At 35.9% G+C, this 18,258-nt stretch overlaps 2 protein-coding genes across 2 annotated transcripts; one reads left to right on the top strand and one right to left on the bottom strand.

Annotated features, from left to right (window-relative positions):
• Window positions 1–6,570: 6,570 nt before the first annotated feature.
• LOC131023458 (uncharacterized) lies at window positions 6,571–7,737 on the bottom strand. The gene is made up of 2 exons (XM_057952999.1): window positions 7,228–7,737; window positions 6,571–7,152 (listed from the first exon to the last, which is right to left on the bottom strand). Exons 1-2 carry the CDS (start codon window positions 7,735–7,737, stop codon window positions 6,571–6,573), a joined length of 1,092 nt encoding a protein of 363 aa, XP_057808982.1.
• Window positions 7,738–9,494: 1,757 nt separating this feature from the next.
• Window positions 9,495–16,343, top strand: LOC131021768 (protein HEAT INTOLERANT 4-like). Its single transcript, XM_057951050.1, has 14 exons — window positions 9,495–9,873; window positions 10,166–10,204; window positions 10,312–10,365; window positions 10,545–10,608; window positions 10,796–10,854; window positions 11,517–11,641; window positions 11,725–11,787; window positions 12,535–12,593; window positions 14,051–14,130; window positions 14,271–14,309; window positions 14,450–14,512; window positions 14,616–14,663; window positions 14,750–14,878; window positions 15,841–16,343. Exons 1-14 carry the CDS (start codon window positions 9,640–9,642, stop codon window positions 15,886–15,888), a joined length of 1,104 nt encoding a protein of 367 aa, XP_057807033.1. The 5' UTR covers window positions 9,495–9,639; the 3' UTR covers window positions 15,889–16,343.
• The last annotated feature ends 1,915 nt before the right edge of the window (window positions 16,344–18,258 follow it).

Raw genomic sequence — 18,258 nt, 5'->3', positions numbered from 1 at the left:
GACAACAAAATTAGCACAAACGCTCAAATCAATCAACTCTTGAATGAAAGAGACCAAAATAAAAGTCATAATAAGTCGTAAACACCCACAAATTCATTACAAAATAGGGCTAAACATTTCTCTTTTCATTGGGTATGTTATTGTTGAACATGATAGGCTAAATTTCTCTTTGATTTGGGGATTAGGCCAGATGATTATTGTAATGGATTGATTATTTGTGCTCAATATAAATCTTGTTTGTTCCTTTGCACTTTATCTTTTCAAACCCTTGATTTATTCTTGTATGGTTTGTTGGCCACATTCTATACATTCCTAATTTGCAATTTGAATCGGGAGATAATAATTGCAATAGATAATGTGTTTGAAACATATCAATTCGATTACCGGGAGGTTGAGAGTTGGGTGAGAGTATGTTGATCTTTGTGTGCTTTTGGGAGTTATAGGTTAGAAGTTGACCGGGGACGGCAACTATGACCCGTAATCTACCGTTCTAGTCGTCCGGGAGGGGGCTAGAACTAGTTGAGAGATCACTCTAGATAATTAGGATCGTCAAGATTAGTATTGAGTTATAATTGAAGTCCTTTGCTTAATCATCGATGCCTAGTCCCTAAATCGCTTTAATCATCTTATTAATCCACTTTGCTTATTTGATTTTTATTTGTCTTTGCACTTGTTAAGTATTTAGTTAGATAATCAAACCAATCACTCAATTATTTAGTCTAAATAGTCTAGTAAAATGAATTAGGATAATCACTTGATTGAACTACTAATCCTTGTGGGATACGACCTTGCTTCCATATATTACAACTACCCGTATACTTGCGGCGTGGTGAAAATATTAGCGAACATATGGCCATAGGGTTAAACAGTAAATTCATAATTATTAATTATTTTATTTTAAATTAGGGGCTATACAGAGTAAAACGGGGGCTATGAATAGAATTGCCCGTAATTTTGTGGGTAAATATCACTTTATGTCCCATCGTTTGACCGAATTATCAATTATGTCCCAACTTTTCGATAATATCTAATTGGTACCCAATCTATCAACAATTTTTTAATTGTGTCCCGTACAAATTTTCCGGTGTTCGGTAATTGACGTGGAATGCCGGAGTTTGATTACGTAGACTTATTAATCCACTTGGAATTGCCAGGTCTGTATATTTTAATAAAAAAACTTAGAAATTGAAAAACCTCACATGTCACCCCCTCCCCCACACGCGTCACATTTCCTCCCCCTTCCCACCCTCGTCGCAGACCCTTTTCCGTCGACCTTTCCCCCATCCCCACCTCTGTCGAACCCCTCCCTCTTTCCCCCACCTCCGTTAGACCCTTCTCATTCCCTCACCCCCGCAGACCCTCTATTTTTCCCAACCAAAGTCGATCCCTAAATCTCCACCGGCGCTGAGCCCATCGGATATGTAGAGGCCGCAATCCTCAGAGAAGATAATCGACAATGGCTGCATTCTCATATGAGAGACGCAACGGTGAATTCAAGTTTGAAATCAAGGCGGCTCACGATTGAGGGTAAGTGTGTAATGCAGGGATGGTCGAAGCCGTTGAAATTGGTCGAAATTGATAGAGGGCACAACTGAGGTAGGGATCTAGGGCTCAACAACAAAGGTGGCGATAGAACGCCTCTCGAGCGACGCCGTGTTTGTTGTGATCGGGACGGCGAAGTAGTGGTTGGGGTCGAGCAACGGCGGAGGAATGCTCGAGACAGGGACGGAGCCTAAATTAGGGATTTTGAGGTGGTCGTTGTTGTGGGGGACTTTGAGGCGGTCGTTGTTGTGACGACCATGATGGAGAATAATCTGGTGGAGGTGGTGCTGGGTGTGTAAATGGGGAGGGAGGCGAGGTGGAGGACTCGGATGAGGACAGGGTGATCGACGACAACGGCGGAGAGAGGCGGCGAGAGGGAAGAAAACATAAGAGATGGATTGAGTTGGCGATGCGCTCCATTGGATGAAGAAAGGATCGTCGTTGGTGAGTTGGGATTTCTTGTGAGGGAGGAGATGGAGTTGGAGGCATTTGATGTGTGGAAATGTGGCGACGAAGTTAGAGAGGCAGTCGGATTCTGCTGCACTAATGGTAGGCTCGACGGTGATGATGGTGGCGATAGCGCCGCGGGAGTGGAGGTCAGCGGTGAAGCGAAAGAAGGGGATGAGCTGGCCCATTCTGACGTAGAGGTAGGAGTACCAGAAACCCTAATGGAGGGGTAGGAAGAGAGAAGGAAGGGGATGACGTGGATTATGTTAAGTTCTTTTTATTAAAACATAATAAACCTGGCAATTCCAAGTGGATTAATAAGTACACGTAATCAAACTCTGGCATTCCACGTCAATTCCCGAGCGTCGAAATTTTTTTACAGGATACAATTTAAAAAATATCGATAGGTTGAGTCCCAATTAAATATTATCGAAAAGTTGGGACATAATCGATAATTCAGCCAAACGATGGGACATAAAGTGATATTTACCCAACATAAAATTATAATACTATGTTTCTATGTGTGTATATTGGCCAAACATAAAGTGGTGAATCGATTTTGAAGAAATTAATCGATATTGGCCAAATTAATATTTTTTATATATAATCTTTACTCTTATAAGGATATTTAATTTAATAAGCATAATGAATATTTTTTTAGTTACCAAACTGTACAAATTTCTAGAAAAATCAAAAATTCTAAAAAGGAAAGAATTTTAAAGAAAGAGAAAAAATAATTTAAAAATAGCAAGGAAAGAAGTAATTAAAAAATAGAGAAAGGTAGAGATATAATCACGTCAATTCAAAACACTAGGGACGTGTTCGATAGCCCTAGATAAAGCAAAATAGATAAATAATCATGTCTTATCTAAGCGTTTGATAGCAATATTGATTAACAAGAAGGCCCGCATTAAGCGAGAGGCCCGCTCTTATATCACTGTTCCACTAATAAATTTAATATCTCCTCCCCCTGATATTATTTATCTAAGTTTTATTTATCACCCTTTATCTCAATTTTATATCAAACACACCCTAAGGTTGTGTTTGATATATAAATTGAGATAAAGTGTGATAAATAATACCAGGGGGATGAGATATTAAATTTCTAAGTGGAACAGTGATATAAGAGCGGGCTCGCTTAATGCGGGTCTTCTTGTTAATCAATATTGCTATCAAACGCTTAGATAAGACATGATTATTTATCTATTTTGCTTTATCTAGGGCTATCAAACATGCTCACTGGTTAATTGGAGAGAAAATAGTGGGTAAAATAAAGAATACTATAAGAGAGAAAATTTAATGGTAAAAAATTAACATTAAACTTTTTATTATATTATACTCCTTCCGTTCTCTCAAATATCTTCCTATCTTTTTATTTTGATCTGTCCCCATTTTTTTTTTCTAATATACTTTTAAAAATAACTGCACTCATTCTTACTCTTACAATTTTTTTTTGTGGGACTCAATTCTAATCATCAAATACACAATTAATTTTTATTAAAACTCGTGTCATCCTGCGCTAAAAGATGTTTGATGGACGGATGGAATATATAAATGATATAATTTGCTAAAAAGATTTATTATTTAATCAAATTATAATTTATTTTCTCAATTATAAATAGAGAGTCAAATTTAAAATTTCACGCAAAGCCTACAATCTCTTAACCCATGAGGACGTCGACCAAACATAATTCAGAAACTGAAATAATGTAGTGGTCCAGTTTCTTAAGATCGTGATATGTATAAAAAAAATGCTTTTTTTTTTACTTTTACCCCGTACCGCCGTACGCACGAGGTGAAGTTTTTATCATTTTTCTTTTTAAATAAGTATTTACTAAAGTAAGGACAATTGTAAATAAAAGAGTTAAATGCATGTATATCACAAACTTTGATCGAAATTTAAATATAGCACAAACTTAAATTTTTTTAATTTAAATATGTAATTTTACTCTATGTTCAATTTTAACGCTGATTTTTTGTTTTCTTCAAATTCGATCCTACATGTCATTAACGTGGCCTGCCAAAACAAGCCTTAGTATTTTCCGGCCGACGAGCAAAACATTGTGTTTTCTTACAAGCTTTCTCTCTCTCTCTCTCACACACACACACACACTAGATTCTTATCATACCGCAACCTCCCCAGCTCATTCACTTTCTTCTCCTCCCTCCATCAATTCTGCCGCCGCTACCTGACGGGATCACAACTTTAAAAAAAGAAATCCGAAGTTAGTGGATTCTCCTGTAAATCAGGACCATAGACGTATGAGAGTTTTCTGAACCATGTAAAACTAATTGCATACTTACTTTTAATGGACTTAGTAAAAACCAGTCACATAATATAATATGATCTATTGAAGTTTTCTTCTTCGATTGAATCCTGCTTGCTTTAACGCCCTTGAGAGGGTGCTCATGATAGATTCACCATTGACATATCCAAATGTGGCTTAATATAATAAATAGTTGTACTCTTTCTATTGATTCTATAGTAGGTACATTAAAAGCATATAAAGAGCTACATCTATGCATTTTAAAAAAAAACCATAATCTAGAAAAATAAACTAATTTTTATTATTATGTTGAAGATTTTTTTTTTGGAGGCTGGGTTGAGTTATGAGTTGGGCTATGTAGATATTAAACTAAATATATCAATATATATAACAAAAATAATTGGGCTTGCAATGAGCTCCAACTCAACTGTTGACATATATCATAAAAAATTAAAAAATAACCACTAAAGACATGTACAATCAACGAGAGCTCAAACAGTACATAGTAAGTTATCCACTCATTTGTGCTTCTCTTAATGCTCGCTTAAAGCGAAAGTAAAAGTAATTGGCATTAATACCATTTCAAATATTATATCATCAATTTAATTTGATTAAATCAAATTAATTAAAAAAAAATTTATACATAACTTATTTTATATAATAATATAAATTAATTTTATGTCGAATTTGGACGGTTAGACGCGAGTAATTTATAAATCAAATACTCCCTCCGTCCACGAAACAAGTACCTACTTGCCTCTAAATTTTTGTCCACGAAACAAGTTCCCACTCTGCTTTTTGGATACATTTACCCTCCCTTACTTTTAAAATTACTACACTTTTTACCAATTGGACCCACCCATTTTTATTTAACATCACTAATCCAATTTTTCAATTACTTACATGTGGGCTGCTGCTTAATTAAGGCTCCTTAATTTTTTTGCCTTTTTCGGCCCAACCCCATCCAACTATTTCAGATTTTTATTCCCGTTTTTTCTTCTTGGCCGATTCTGCTTCGCCGATTCATCTTCTTCTTCACTGATTCTCTTCCAATGGATGTTGCTCCTACTTCTCCTCCCAATTGTTCATGGGATTTGGAGTTTGAATCGGTTGAAAACGCGGTTGAATTCGGCCTCCCCTGCATGAAGGATGTGGCCATGTCTTATGCGGCGTTCGTGTCGTCCGATGCGCCGGAATCAGTGGCGGTGACGGAGACGCAATCGCTGGTGCCAGAGACCGATTCGTTCGTAGATCCGACGCCTGCCTCTGAATCCATGGTGCCGGAGACCGATTCGTTCGTAGATCCGACGCCTTCCACTGAATCCATGGTGCCGGAGACCGATTCGTTCGTAGATCCGACGCCTTCCACTGAATCCATGGTGCCGGAGAGCGATTCGTTTGCGGATGCATCGCCGGCGACTGAAACTCCCATTCCTAGTGCTCCAGCTCCTGGATCTGTTGAAGAAGCCATCTTCTACGACTTTGCCCAATACAAAGGCGAAAGGTATACTAAGTATGTTGGCCTTTCGGAGTGTATCCTTCCTGACAGCGGCTACAACGCGTGGGTGGCGTCCGGTGGCCTCATCCCTGATGTAGAGCCGCCGCCGCAGCCGTTCGTGACAGTGGAGTCCGAGCTCTGTGCCCGCCGCCGCCGCCGTCTTCAAACCCTACGGATTTATTTCCCTATGTTGTCGGATTTGAGCTAATAAGGTGATATCTAAACCCTATGTTTTTTTCTCGTTGTGGGTTTGGCTGGTGATGCCACTTGGTTCATGTTGGTTTGGTTGGTGATTCCATTTGATGGGTGTTGGTGGCTGGTGATGCCATTGTTTCTGTTCTATGGTTATATTGTGTTGGTGGCTGGTGATGCCCTCATTTAAGTGATTAAACTGATATTGGATGCATTGATACTACTACTTGTGCCCTGTGATGATATCTTATCTGAGGGTGATGTCATTTGGCTATGAATCCATGTGTTTTGCCATTGTTTGCAATCTGTGATTAAATTTGGTATTATTGGTGGCTGGTGATGCCCTCATTTAAGTGATTAAACTGATATTGGATGCATTGATACTACTACTTGTGCCCTGTGATGATATCTTATCTGAGGGTGATTGTTTATCTACTAAGTGAGCAACCACTAGGTTTGTAATTAACCTAGTATTGGATGCATACTTAAGAGATAAATGGTCTGAAATGCGTATTTAATAAACAAAAGCACAATAAAAGAAGTTTACATTCCAAACAAGTTCAAAACATGCTAAGATATGTTTGGTTCTGTAAACCCTATCCAAAAGTATGTTCAGCCAAACTCCTAATTGATGTTTACATGTGTGAGACCCTCTAGGATGTCTGACATGTTCTGTTGAAATTCTTCAGCTTGACCATCTGTGTATTCTGTTGTGTCAGCATGATTGTTTCCCTCTAAGAACTCCATACTCTCATCCACTAGCTGTTGTGAAATTGAAATTGCATCTGGTAGCATGCCAATCCTTTCTAACCTCTCTTTGTTCATGTGTGGGATTTTGTAATTGTTGTCCCCTTTGGCTTTGATAATCTCCTGGTAGCAAGACTGGAAAGTTAGAAAAACATGATTTATCTTTTGAGGCGGGTACTCATTGTATGCATCTTGCACATTCTTGATTAGTTCCCCTACGTCCTTCACTGGTTTCTGATCTTTGAGGCTTTGAATTGCTCTAAAGAATCCCAAATCATTAACATTGGTGTCTGGAGAGTTAGCAGGTTGGCAGACCAGTTGGATATTGAATCCATCTGCTCTTGCAACTGCTAAGAACTCCGGATCATCAACCTTTATGTGTGGTTTGACATTGTCTTGTTGTATAAATATATTCTTGCTTGCAAATGAAGGCCACTTTGATTTGAAGTAGGGCAACATCTGTAATATGAATATAAAATGGCTAAGTGATGAATTATTAATGAAATTCTGATAGCATAACATAAAATTGCATACCTTGTTAATCATTGAGTCCCTTATGACGTTTTGGGTGATATTGGGTATTGCTTTCACTTCCATTGTCCCTTTAACTCTATTTTTTGAGTTCCTTTGAGCTGCCTCTTCATATGTGAATGGGAAAATTCCCATCTTTCCATCAAAAATCACGTTTCCTTGAGCATCTATGATAGGTTGTGCAATTGCACAACTAAACATAATCTTTGGTATGTATCTCTTTGATTTGCAAGCCCTATACGGGTCCAACTCACCCGGCATAAGGTAATATCTATCCTTGCTTTTGGTTAAGTAAAACCACTTCTCATCTATGTGTATGGTGTTGAACATGGTTTGAAACTTGATAAATCCCTCCACATTTATGTCACTAAGCTGCCTAAGGCTCCATCGCAGCCTTGATATCTTGTTTTGAGGGGTTAAAAGCGGTTTGATAGCATTGGTATGTGCTCTAAGTTTCTTGTCTTTCACCCACACACCTACAAGTGACTTACTAACTCCTAGGTTACATGCCATGACTCTAATTGAAGATCTTTGTAGAACACTTAACTTCTTTACCTTTTCTGAATCGATCGCCCATTTATCCTTGTGTGTTGAACCTCTTTTCATTGATTTCAATTGTATAGGTTTGTCCGAGCGCTTGTTGGGCAGTTGCCGATTTCCAAATGCACCAAATAGTCTTCAAACTAAGTTTGAAGAGTGTGGCTGCCTTCTTCTTTGCGCCGTATTGAAGTTTGCCGTTGGAACTCCGTTGCAACAACCACTGTGCAACTTGATTTCTTTCATCATTATTTAGCTTTGAAGACTCTCTATTTTCTGCCATTTTAAGGAGTTGGGTGAAATTAATGTGTTCACCCAACTCCCACTTGTATTTATTGACTCTAGCATTGGTAGTTGTAGTTTTAAATTTCCCTCCAATCTTTTGGAGTTAAGGTTTAACAAAAGTGGCGCCACTTTTTGCCTATGTGTAGCCTGCCACTTTTTAGTTTTATGTAATCTGTCACTTTTCCATTTCATGTAATCTGCCATTTTTCCATTTTATGTAATATGCCACTATTTAATTTTATGAAATCTGCCATTTTTCCATTTTATGTAATCTGCCACTATTTAATTTTATGTAATCTGCCCACTTTTAAATTGAACGTAATCTGCCACTTTCCAGAAAATAAAAGAATAAATAAAAAAAGAAATAAAGTAAATAGAGGAATACTAAAATTAAATTACAAATAAGTTAAATTGAAGTCAAAATAAGTAAATGAATAAAACTAATGTTAAATGTCTTTATGCTAATGAGAAATTAGTAAAAGTAAGTAAAAGTCATTAACACTACCCTTTTAGTCTTTCACAACACCTTTTTCAGCTTTCTTAGTCTCCGTGCCCACCATAGACGTATGAGAGTTTTCTGAACCATGTAAAACTAATTGCATACTTACTTTTAATGGACTTAGTAAAAATCAGTCACATAATATAATATGATCTATTGAAGCTTTCTTCTTCGATTGAATCCTGCTTGCTTTAACGCCCTTGAAAGGGTGCTCATGATAGATTCACCATTGACATATCCAAATGTGGCTTAATATAATAAATAGTTGTACTCTTTCTATTGATTCTATAGTAGGTACATTAAAAGCATATAAAGAGCTACATCTATGCATTTAAAAAAAAAACCATAATCTAGAAAAATAAACTAATTTTTATTATTATGTTGAAGATTTTTTTTTTTGGAGGCTGGGTTGAGTTATGAGTTGGGCTATGTAGATATTAAACTAAATATATCAATATATATAACAAAAATAATTGGGCTTGCAATGAGCTCCAACTCAACTGTTGACATATATCATAAAAAATTAAAAAATAACCACTAAAGACATGTACAATCAACGAGAGCTCAAACAGTACATAGTAAGTTATCCACTCATTTGTGCTTCTCTTAATGCTCGCTTAAAGCGAAAGTAAAAGTGATTGGCATTAATACCATTTCAAATATTATATCATCAATTTAATTTGATTAAATCAAATTAATTAAAAAAATATTTATACATAACTTATTTTATATAATAATATAAATTAATTTTATGTCGAATTTGGACGGTGAGTAATTTATAAATCAAATACTAGAAAGTTACAAACTTACAATAGTCGATTAGTACGTCTGAAAGCCAAAGTGGTACCCAGCAGTTATAATTGGCGTGTTGGTACAGCAGGAGAAGTCGCGTAACATCCACGCGCGTGCTTTGTACGCTGACACGCTCACATATAAATGCTGTACTGATTTTATTTCAATCCACCTGTTTCCGCCATCTCATTTTGCATCTCTCAAATTCAAATTTCGGGTGTCCTCTTTGAAAACCCTAGAGCTCTCCATCCCTCTCCCGCTCTCTCTTTCTCTCTCTACATTCCAGGCTACCTACAGAGGCGATGAGGAAGGGAACCAAGCGTAAGGCAACGCACAAGGAGCCTAAGACCAAGCCTGCAGAGGATCAGAAAAACGAGCCTAGCCAATCGCCAGCTCAAGAGACCAACTCGGAGGAGCCCAGCCGCAATGCTGAGCCAGAGCCGACCAAAGGAGCAGCTGGAAAGGACAGACGGAAGCGAGCTAAGGTTGAAAAGCCGGAAACCGCGACTGAGTATTTCCCCGAGAAGCGCAATTTGGTACGTTTTCAGTTTCGGCATAGGATTTTGAATTGCTTCTTGCTAATCTTTTCTTGCGTATATTGTGTTAACATGAAATTTTCGCTTGAAACTGTGCTTCTGGTAACGGATCGTTCAGCTAGTTTTCTATCAAGAATCAAGATATAATGTCTACATTGTTGCTTCTTTTAATGTGACTTGGTTTGTCTCAATAAGCTGAGATGCGTTCTCCTCTGTCATTATGTAGTTTGAAGATATTTATACAAGTCTTTACATTGGTTAATGTTTTTATGTGCTACCATGTGTTGTGCAGGAGGATCTCTGGCTGCAGGTTTTTCCGGTGGGCACAGAGGTACGAATATGATTCTCTCTAGTTTTAGCTATCATTTCTCTCTCTCATATTATTTTGATGATAATGAATTTGATTTCCTTTCTTTTACGTAATTTTTTAATTGACAGTGGGATCAGTTGGACACGGTGTATGAGTACAAGTGGAACTTCTCTAATTTGGAAGTGAGTATCCAATAACTCTTACAGTCTAACTCTTTAACATGTGAAGGTTTTTGTTGATTTGGTCCTTATGAGATCTTTCTCTGGTGACAAAATTTTAATGCACTGAGAGCAAATATTATGACTCGAGCTAAGCAAGTTACGGAATTGTAAGTTTGGTATTACTTGTGTTGATGTGGCAGGAAGCTCTTGAAGAAGGGGGAGAGTTACATAATAAGAAGGTCTATCTATTCGGCTGTACAGAGCGTAAGTAGTGCAAGAACATAAATCTTCCAATTTTTTGTTGGCCACAATAAAGCTTGTGCTTCCTGGAGAATATGGAGGTTTACATGATGATACTAATTAATTCTCTCTATGGTTTCTTAGTATTTGGGGGTCTCATAATTCTCTTGCTAGGATTTCTCCATGCTATCCTGACTATTTATCTCTGCAGCTCAATTGGTTCCTTACAAAGATCAATCAAAAGTTACAATGATACCTGTTGTGGTTGCTGTAAGCCCCAATACTTTTCTCTGCACCTTTGACATTTTAATTTTATGTGTTTTTCATTTTTTCTCAGTTGATTGTACTGTTTTACTGATGACACCCATTGAAATTGGACATTAGTGAATCAATTATATTCTTGAAAATGATCTACTTCCTAGACAAACTATGTAATGGTAGATTATTTCTGCTTTTGCACTCTTCTCTGCAATAATACAACCTTAATATATTGTTTAAAATTCACCAATAATTGTACATCTATTCTCTATATTATTGTTTTCCTGATATGCCTTTTCTTTTATTTCGGCTTCTAATGAGAGGGACTTGTGGTGTTTCATGTGATATTGGTCATCGCAGATATCTTTGTTCACTCCACTAACTATATCTTAAACTTGTAGCTTTATGTGTTTATGGTTATCATAAATTCTCTAATTCTAAGTTTGTGAAATTTCTAATATTTTTATGCGAACGATCTCAATGCTACTAGAAAATGGTTCTTCTTCATTGGCTCAATTTGATGATCTTTGTTCCATCTCCCTTCATACATGATGGATATTAGGCTTTGTTGATACATTCCTAGCCCTATTGCAAATTATACACAATTATACCCATTCGTGGTTCTAATTACTATTGAAATTTTTACTGATTCATGGATATGTTCAAATGAATAGGTGGTATCACCTTTCCCTCCATCTGACAAAATTGGTATCAAATCAGTTCAGAGGGAGACTGAAGAAATTGTGCCTATGAAGCGGATGAAAATGGATTGGGTCCCTTATATACCTCTTGAGAAAAGGTATCAGATTTTCCTTTTAAATTTTCTCCTGCTGATTTTGTCTGTCATATTGTTGACAACTTTTCCTTTTCATTTACTCATAGGGAATCTCAAGTTGAAAGACTTAAAAACTCTCAAATTTTCATCTTGAGCTGTAATCAAAGGAGGTAACCTTTGCCTTTTCTCCTGTTGTTTTTTTGGATTTCATGAACTTTTGCCTAACTATAATTTTTTATGGTGAGGGATTTGTGTATTTATTTTTGTGGTTTGCTATGTGTTTGTCTCAATAGTTAAATTTTTTATGTCTCAGCAGTTTAAGATCATCTACTGTTGCTGCCTGCATCGTTTGCTGTATAATCAATTTTTCTTTTCTTATATGGACATCGAGGTTTATTCAATGATTTGAATATCAGATTTTTACTTATCTACATCATCTACCGACTACCATGTTTAGTAATTCTAACTAGTGTAATAATTTTTTGCAATATAATTTATACTCATTAAACTTCCATGAATGAACATGGACACCATAACAGGGGAAAATCTTGACTCAACTTAGATATTTTCTCTTCAAAGCACCAATTGTTTCTTCAATAGTTATTGATATGTTTTAATTACCTTTTCACCACTTGTACTTGGATTTAAGTGTCTAAAAAGACAACTTGCAAGTTTTACTTGTTTATATATAATTCTCCTTATGTTTAACTGTTTAATACCCCCAGAAAAAGAATGAAGAATTAGCTACTTGGTATTGCTCTTGTTTTGACTTCCTTTCAGTGTAGTGGATTTTTATATACAAATGGGTAAGGTGATTTATTTTTCTGAAGTTGATGAGGATGCAATGCATGGTTGGGGAGGATCGAGGCCTCATTGATCTTATAACACTTATGTCCAAGAGTTGCTTCTTCTTGCAGGGCTGGTCTAAGACATCTGAAGATAGAGCGTGTAAAGAAGTTCGAGTACTGCCTACCTTGTGAGTGAAAATGCTATATTTCCTGAAGGATTTCTATTGATTCAGTCATTATTGTCCTTCCAATTCTTGCAATTTCTGGGTCTAAAGGAATTTTTATATGATTGATTTTCAGTATAGTGCTAGTTCATTCTTGTGAAATGTATGCATTTTTCAAGCCTTTTTGTGTACCACTTTATCTGAAATCCCTGTCAGTGTCAGAGCCCATCAGAGCTTAGAGGTATTATCATGATCGCAGTAATGGGAATCTGTGGATTCTGGTTATCTATGTGAATTTTAATTTGATAGATAATACTTTAATAGTTAAATGATTGGTTTTGATGATACAAATGAGTTAGTGCTATATGATATTGTTTAGCATTACTGGTCTGATAGGAGATATATTCACCAAATATTACCTGACGGTTATGAAATTCAGGAGGGGCTAATGGTTATGACATATTACCTGACTGTCTTAACAGCACTAGGGTTGTAGCCTAACTTGCCCGAGAAGGTTACCGTTACTGTTGAACTCCTGGTTTCTGGCAGTTCACTTAAAAATTTGCTTGTAGATTTTCAAGTTTTATAGATAGTATTATGCTATTAATTTATTTGATGATTTTGAACTAAAAGGAGTGAAAAAAAGTAAGAATTCGGGAAAAATAATGTGTATCATTCAAATTTGATATATATAGTTCAAAATTGCTTACAATCTTTCAAAAAGTAACTTATAATTACACATTTATGACTTGGAAAACCATAAAAAAAATTAAAATATAAGAAAAATACAAAACCAAAACACCTGTGGTTTAACTTGCTGCTGGTTAGCCGATTATAAAAGTCCAATTGTATCTGAACTGAAAATTTACAGTTTCAGTTACGACCAACTGCTAAGCGCTAGTTACGGTTGGTCAAAGGTTTGGTTGACAGTTTTACCCTGTTTCCCATATGTTGAGCACGTCTAGCTAAGAAGATGAAAATTGTAATAATGATTTGTCCTTTTTGGACTCCATTTGGCAATCAATATTTTACGGTTTCCTGCTATTATGAAATGCTGCTAAAGTTATTGTGTGATGAATATTGTGTATGTTGTGAGAGAAAAGATCTCTGATATTGTACCTTAGCTACTTGCCCTGTTCTTCTGTAAATCTGGTATTTGATTATATTTATATGCGTTGCTCTACTTGGCTTATATTCTCCTTTCTTGCTTAATGGAGTATGTTATGGGGTCCTATTCCATGAACCTTTTTTATTATTATATTGTTGGGTCTTTAAGAATAGTTTATTCATTGCATGTGCTGATCAATTATCTTCCACCTATGTTCCATCCACATTAGGCGCAGTTGAGCCAGTTTCATACATTACTTGAGCATAACTTGTGAACACTGGGTTTATTAACTTCTTAATGTTTTATGAATATCTTTGAATATTTTCCTGATTGCCCAGATAGGGTTCTGACATATCCCCTCATCTTTTCACAGACTTTTATGATCCCCTTCAGGAAGATGAACTAGAGCAGAGCACAGTGGTTGACCTTTTATTTCCTATTGATCCCAAGCCGGTAAGGCTGTACCTGTTATTTTATCCTACTTATACAAAAAGCTGCTCTTGAGATTGGGCCAAGGGTTTTACCTGTTTGTACTGAATTTAGAAAACATTTGGGTCACGTGAATGCAAACCTTACTTCTACTGCACCTCCAGGTTTTCTGCGAGTTTGATTGGGAACTTGATGAGCTAGAGGTACTCTTGCAAATTATGTTAATGAGTTAATATTTAATGTTACATAATTGATACTATGAATTTTTAACTTGCATGCATAGCTTTGTCTAGCATATCTATCTATGAAATACTACTAATGAAGTTATGTAATAAATTATCAGGAATTCACTGATAAGCTGATTGAGGAAGAGGAGTTACCTGCTGATCAAAAAGAGCCCTTCAAGGTGGGTTATCGCTGATGATTGTGCATGTTGCTTACATCACCAATCCTTTATTATTCTTTTTCCTATCTTCTAGTGTCTACTTAACCCATTTTTTCTACCTCAGGACTATGTGAAGGAGAAAGTCCGTGAAGCAAAAAAAGCTAATCGTGAGGTACTTTCTAAACAAGTCCAGTGTAATAAGTTTCTTATCATTTTTTTGTGTGATTCATGCCTGTTGACTGCACTTTTTCTCTGTAGGCAAGGGAAGCCCGTAGAAAGGCACGGGAGGAAATGAGCCAACAATCAAGGGCTGCGTTTGAGAATATGAAATTCTACAAATTTTATCCAGTACCTACACCCGACACTCCAGATGTATCCAGTGTAAAGGTGAGTATATCCTCATTCTTAATATATTTGCAGAAGCCTTATGGGAAGTTTTAATTTGGCCTTTATGCCCTTGTTTTTCCAATATTATTTCCTTGGCTAAGAGAAAAGTCAAAAGATAATGTTCTGCACAATTTCCTGTTTATATTGCCTCCTGAACCTCAACATTTTCACCTTTCTTCTATATTTGAAAGATGAACTGTAAAGTGTTAATCATGCTGCTGAACTCTTGGAGGAGCTTTTCTGATACTTAGCATAATTATTATTGCATACTTTCCCTATATGTACACTGTAGACCTTTTTATGGTGATGGTTAAACTAAATGACCATTGTGTGAAGTATTTGTTAGTACAAAACTTTGGACAAAAGCATATCGCATGGGAAATTTTAGTAACTATATGGATAAAGGTAGTATTTATAGGAAAATTGAGTTCCGGTCTAACTTAATTTTTCGTGTGAGTGTTTTTTAAATATTTGTTCAACCTCAAATGTAAGTTGTATCATAACTAATTCCTATTGTATAGTTATCCCTGCTTAGGAATGCTTCCTCTGGCAGGATTGTAATGCTATTATTGCCAATCTTTTTCTTTAATTTTTATAAGTTCAATTATGCAAATACAGAACCCGATATACTTTAAGGGGGCGTTTACTTTTCACAATTGATACGATGCACAGTTGAGTTTTTATATTTTCATTACTAGGATATCTCCAATCCCATCCTTTCAATGAGATATGAATCAAGCAAAAATTAGTTAAAATGATAGAAATTATTAAGTGCCTTAGGATATCCCAAAGTTTCAATCCATCTTAGTAAACAATGGATTAGCCTTACTATTTTTATGTATCAAGGCTCATCCTCCCCCCTATAAAGACCAATTGCTAACATGTTTTAGTTACATCATTATGTTTCTTTCAGTGTATGAGCTAGGAACTGACCATTTGCTTGCTTTTTTCTTCCTCTGCAGTCTCCGTTCATTAATAGATACTACGGGAAGGCTCACAAGGTTATATGACATGCAGCTGATTATTTTTCTACGGAAGGGAGCAACACTTCGTTGATGCTCGTTGTCGGTGTGCTCGGTGGAAGTAAGCTCAGAAATTTTTAGAATTTTCCAATGCCTTGACTATTCATTGAGGGCGGGGTTCAGAATTTTGTCCTTGAAAAAGTGTAACTTGTATAAGTGAAAAAGACTAGGGAAAATGCGGATCAAACAGCCAACTTGATCTTCGTGGCACGCCTATTTCTGTATTGATACGAGACGAGACATCAATTTACCTGCAAGTTAATTGATTATGAAAGTTGTAAAACCCCTTGCGTAATTTTTGACACAGTTGGCAGCCAATGTAATTTTTGGTATTCCTGTGTAGTAAATTGAGTTGAGTGATGGGTTGTTGTAGTGTAACGAGAAAGAGGTGTAGTTGAAATTGACATTCCTTGAAGAGTTATAGTTTCTGTTGCTTCCTTCCATGTTTGGTTTTGGTCTCTATAGAAAAATTCAATGCGAGATGAATCAACGTAGCGGCGGGTGATCGAGGGATGAAATGAATAGCCAAACCTGATTGCTATTTTCAGCTTAACTACACTTTTTCCTTATTTTGAAAAGCCTTCTTGGAAGGCAAATTTGATAAAAGACCTCTCTAATTTTGGAAGTCCTCTTGATGAGATAACTTGTCTCTATGGTGTTTTGATTATAGTGTAAAACCCCCAGTTTGGAACTTGAAATTCATGTTCAAAATTTCCCCTTAATTTATATCGCGTTAAGATATTTATATATGCATGAGATGAATATAAATTATCAATTACATAACATTCTCTTCCCTCTTAAATAAAAACACACAATTCATAACTGAATATTTTGTCACAAACTATTTATTAATTACTTAATAAATTAACTTGGTGGATCTCTTTCTTCAATTTATGCACATCTTTCAATATTTTTTCAAAACTCATGCTCTCTCATTCACACTTACACTACAAAAAATAAATGGTGTTGTAAACACCGATTTTTAATCGATGGTGTCGTAACTTGTAGTGCTATAAAGGTATCAAAAAAGATATTAATAGATATTGGTTAAAAATCGATTTCATAGATATGTACGACACCAATTTTTAACCGGTGTCTATTATCGCCTTTTTTAATCGGTGTCGTAGGTATCTACAACACCGCTTGAAAAATGCGCTAATAGACACTGATTAAAAACTGGTGTCGTATATATTACTATAAAACCAATTTTAACTAGTATCGTAGGCATATATTGTTTTAAATGCGGTGTTGTAGGTACCTACGAAACTGATTTTTAACCAATCTTATAGGTACAATCGACATAAGTTTTTATTGATTACAATAATTTTTTAATAAAATAAAATTTAATTAATAACATAAATAATACACAACGTATGTCGAAAATATGCATTATCATAATCAACATTGATTACAATAATCTAGAATGTCATTAAATAAGTTTCAAACATGTACCTAACAACTTCAAAATATAAAAAAGTTTCTAAATGCATATATATACGAGTATTCGTGCGATGAAACTCTTTCCTCACAAAATAATTATCGTTCCAAAGCAATTTGATCCTCAACGGCTCAACCAGTCTTGGGTTTTTCAGCTCAACATGTCGAATCTCCCATAGTGGATAGCCACGCTGATGACCAAAAGCTTCACGAGGAACTCGGTTTCTTCCTATAACTTTAAAGCAAAGAGGAAATTAGGAATATATTTATAATACTGAAACAGTAAGGAAAAATCACTAACAAAAAAGGTTTCATTGTATGAACTTCTTCATTATGATAAAATCTACCATGGAAATGGTCCTTAAGTATGAGTGTGTTGCCTCTGCAGACAAGAAGCTAATGACGTTGTATTTTCTTGAAAAGCATACCAAGCTAAAACAGAATTAGACCAACAGAACTCTATAAAAACTGGATCAAGTCAAAGCTTGCAAATCCTCAACTAGTTTACCCACATGTCAAATTTGATGCTATGGACTCCAGTACAAAGCATAAAACATGACAAACAAATTGTAATAAACTTAGCCAATAATGGGGAATAGGAAATGAAGGGATAAGAGAAAGATGTTTAGAGAGAGGAAGGAAGTAGAGGATGAGTTTTTCATTCTGAATATATAGCTCTAATGTGATTTCTATCACAAGAAAGAATGCAACAAGAAGGTGGAAGAACAAATATGGCAAAATGCCGTTGACAGTTCCAAACATGGATCAATTCGAGCATGTGAGATGTAATCGTGGACGGAGGGAGTATAAATTTTTGAAGCTTGTACGTGTGTCTATGCATGAACCGTAGTTGATTATTGTGCGGTAACTTAATTGTTGCATACATGAGCATATTAGAAAGTCTAAGTGGCATGCCCAATG

Source organism: Salvia miltiorrhiza, chromosome 4, assembly GCF_028751815.1.
Source record: "Salvia miltiorrhiza cultivar Shanhuang (shh) chromosome 4, IMPLAD_Smil_shh, whole genome shotgun sequence".
NCBI lineage: Eukaryota > Viridiplantae > Streptophyta > Magnoliopsida > Lamiales > Lamiaceae > Salvia > Salvia miltiorrhiza.
The sequence above is the reverse complement of the archived record's forward strand: the minus strand, read 5'-3'. Positions and strand labels throughout refer to the sequence as shown.

What these genes read in the sequence shown, in the direction of transcription:
- LOC131023458 (XM_057952999.1), bottom strand. Translation starts at nt 7,737, where the DNA reads ATGGCATGTAACCTAGGAGTTAGTAAGTCACTTGTAGGTGTGTGGGTG. An exon ending in GGGACTCAATGATTAACAAG is followed by an intron (nt 7,153 to 7,227) that starts GTATGCAATTTT and finishes TTCATATTACAG; the next exon opens with ATGTTGCCCTACTTCAAATC.
- LOC131021768 (XM_057951050.1), top strand. Translation starts at nt 9,640, where the DNA reads ATGAGGAAGGGAACCAAGCGTAAGGCAACGCACAAGGAGCCTAAGACC. An exon ending in GGAACTTCTCTAATTTGGAA is followed by an intron (nt 10,366 to 10,544) that starts GTGAGTATCCAA and finishes TTGATGTGGCAG; the next exon opens with GAAGCTCTTGAAGAAGGGGG. An exon ending in CAGATGTATCCAGTGTAAAG is followed by an intron (nt 14,879 to 15,840) that starts GTGAGTATATCC and finishes CTTCCTCTGCAG; the next exon opens with TCTCCGTTCATTAATAGATA.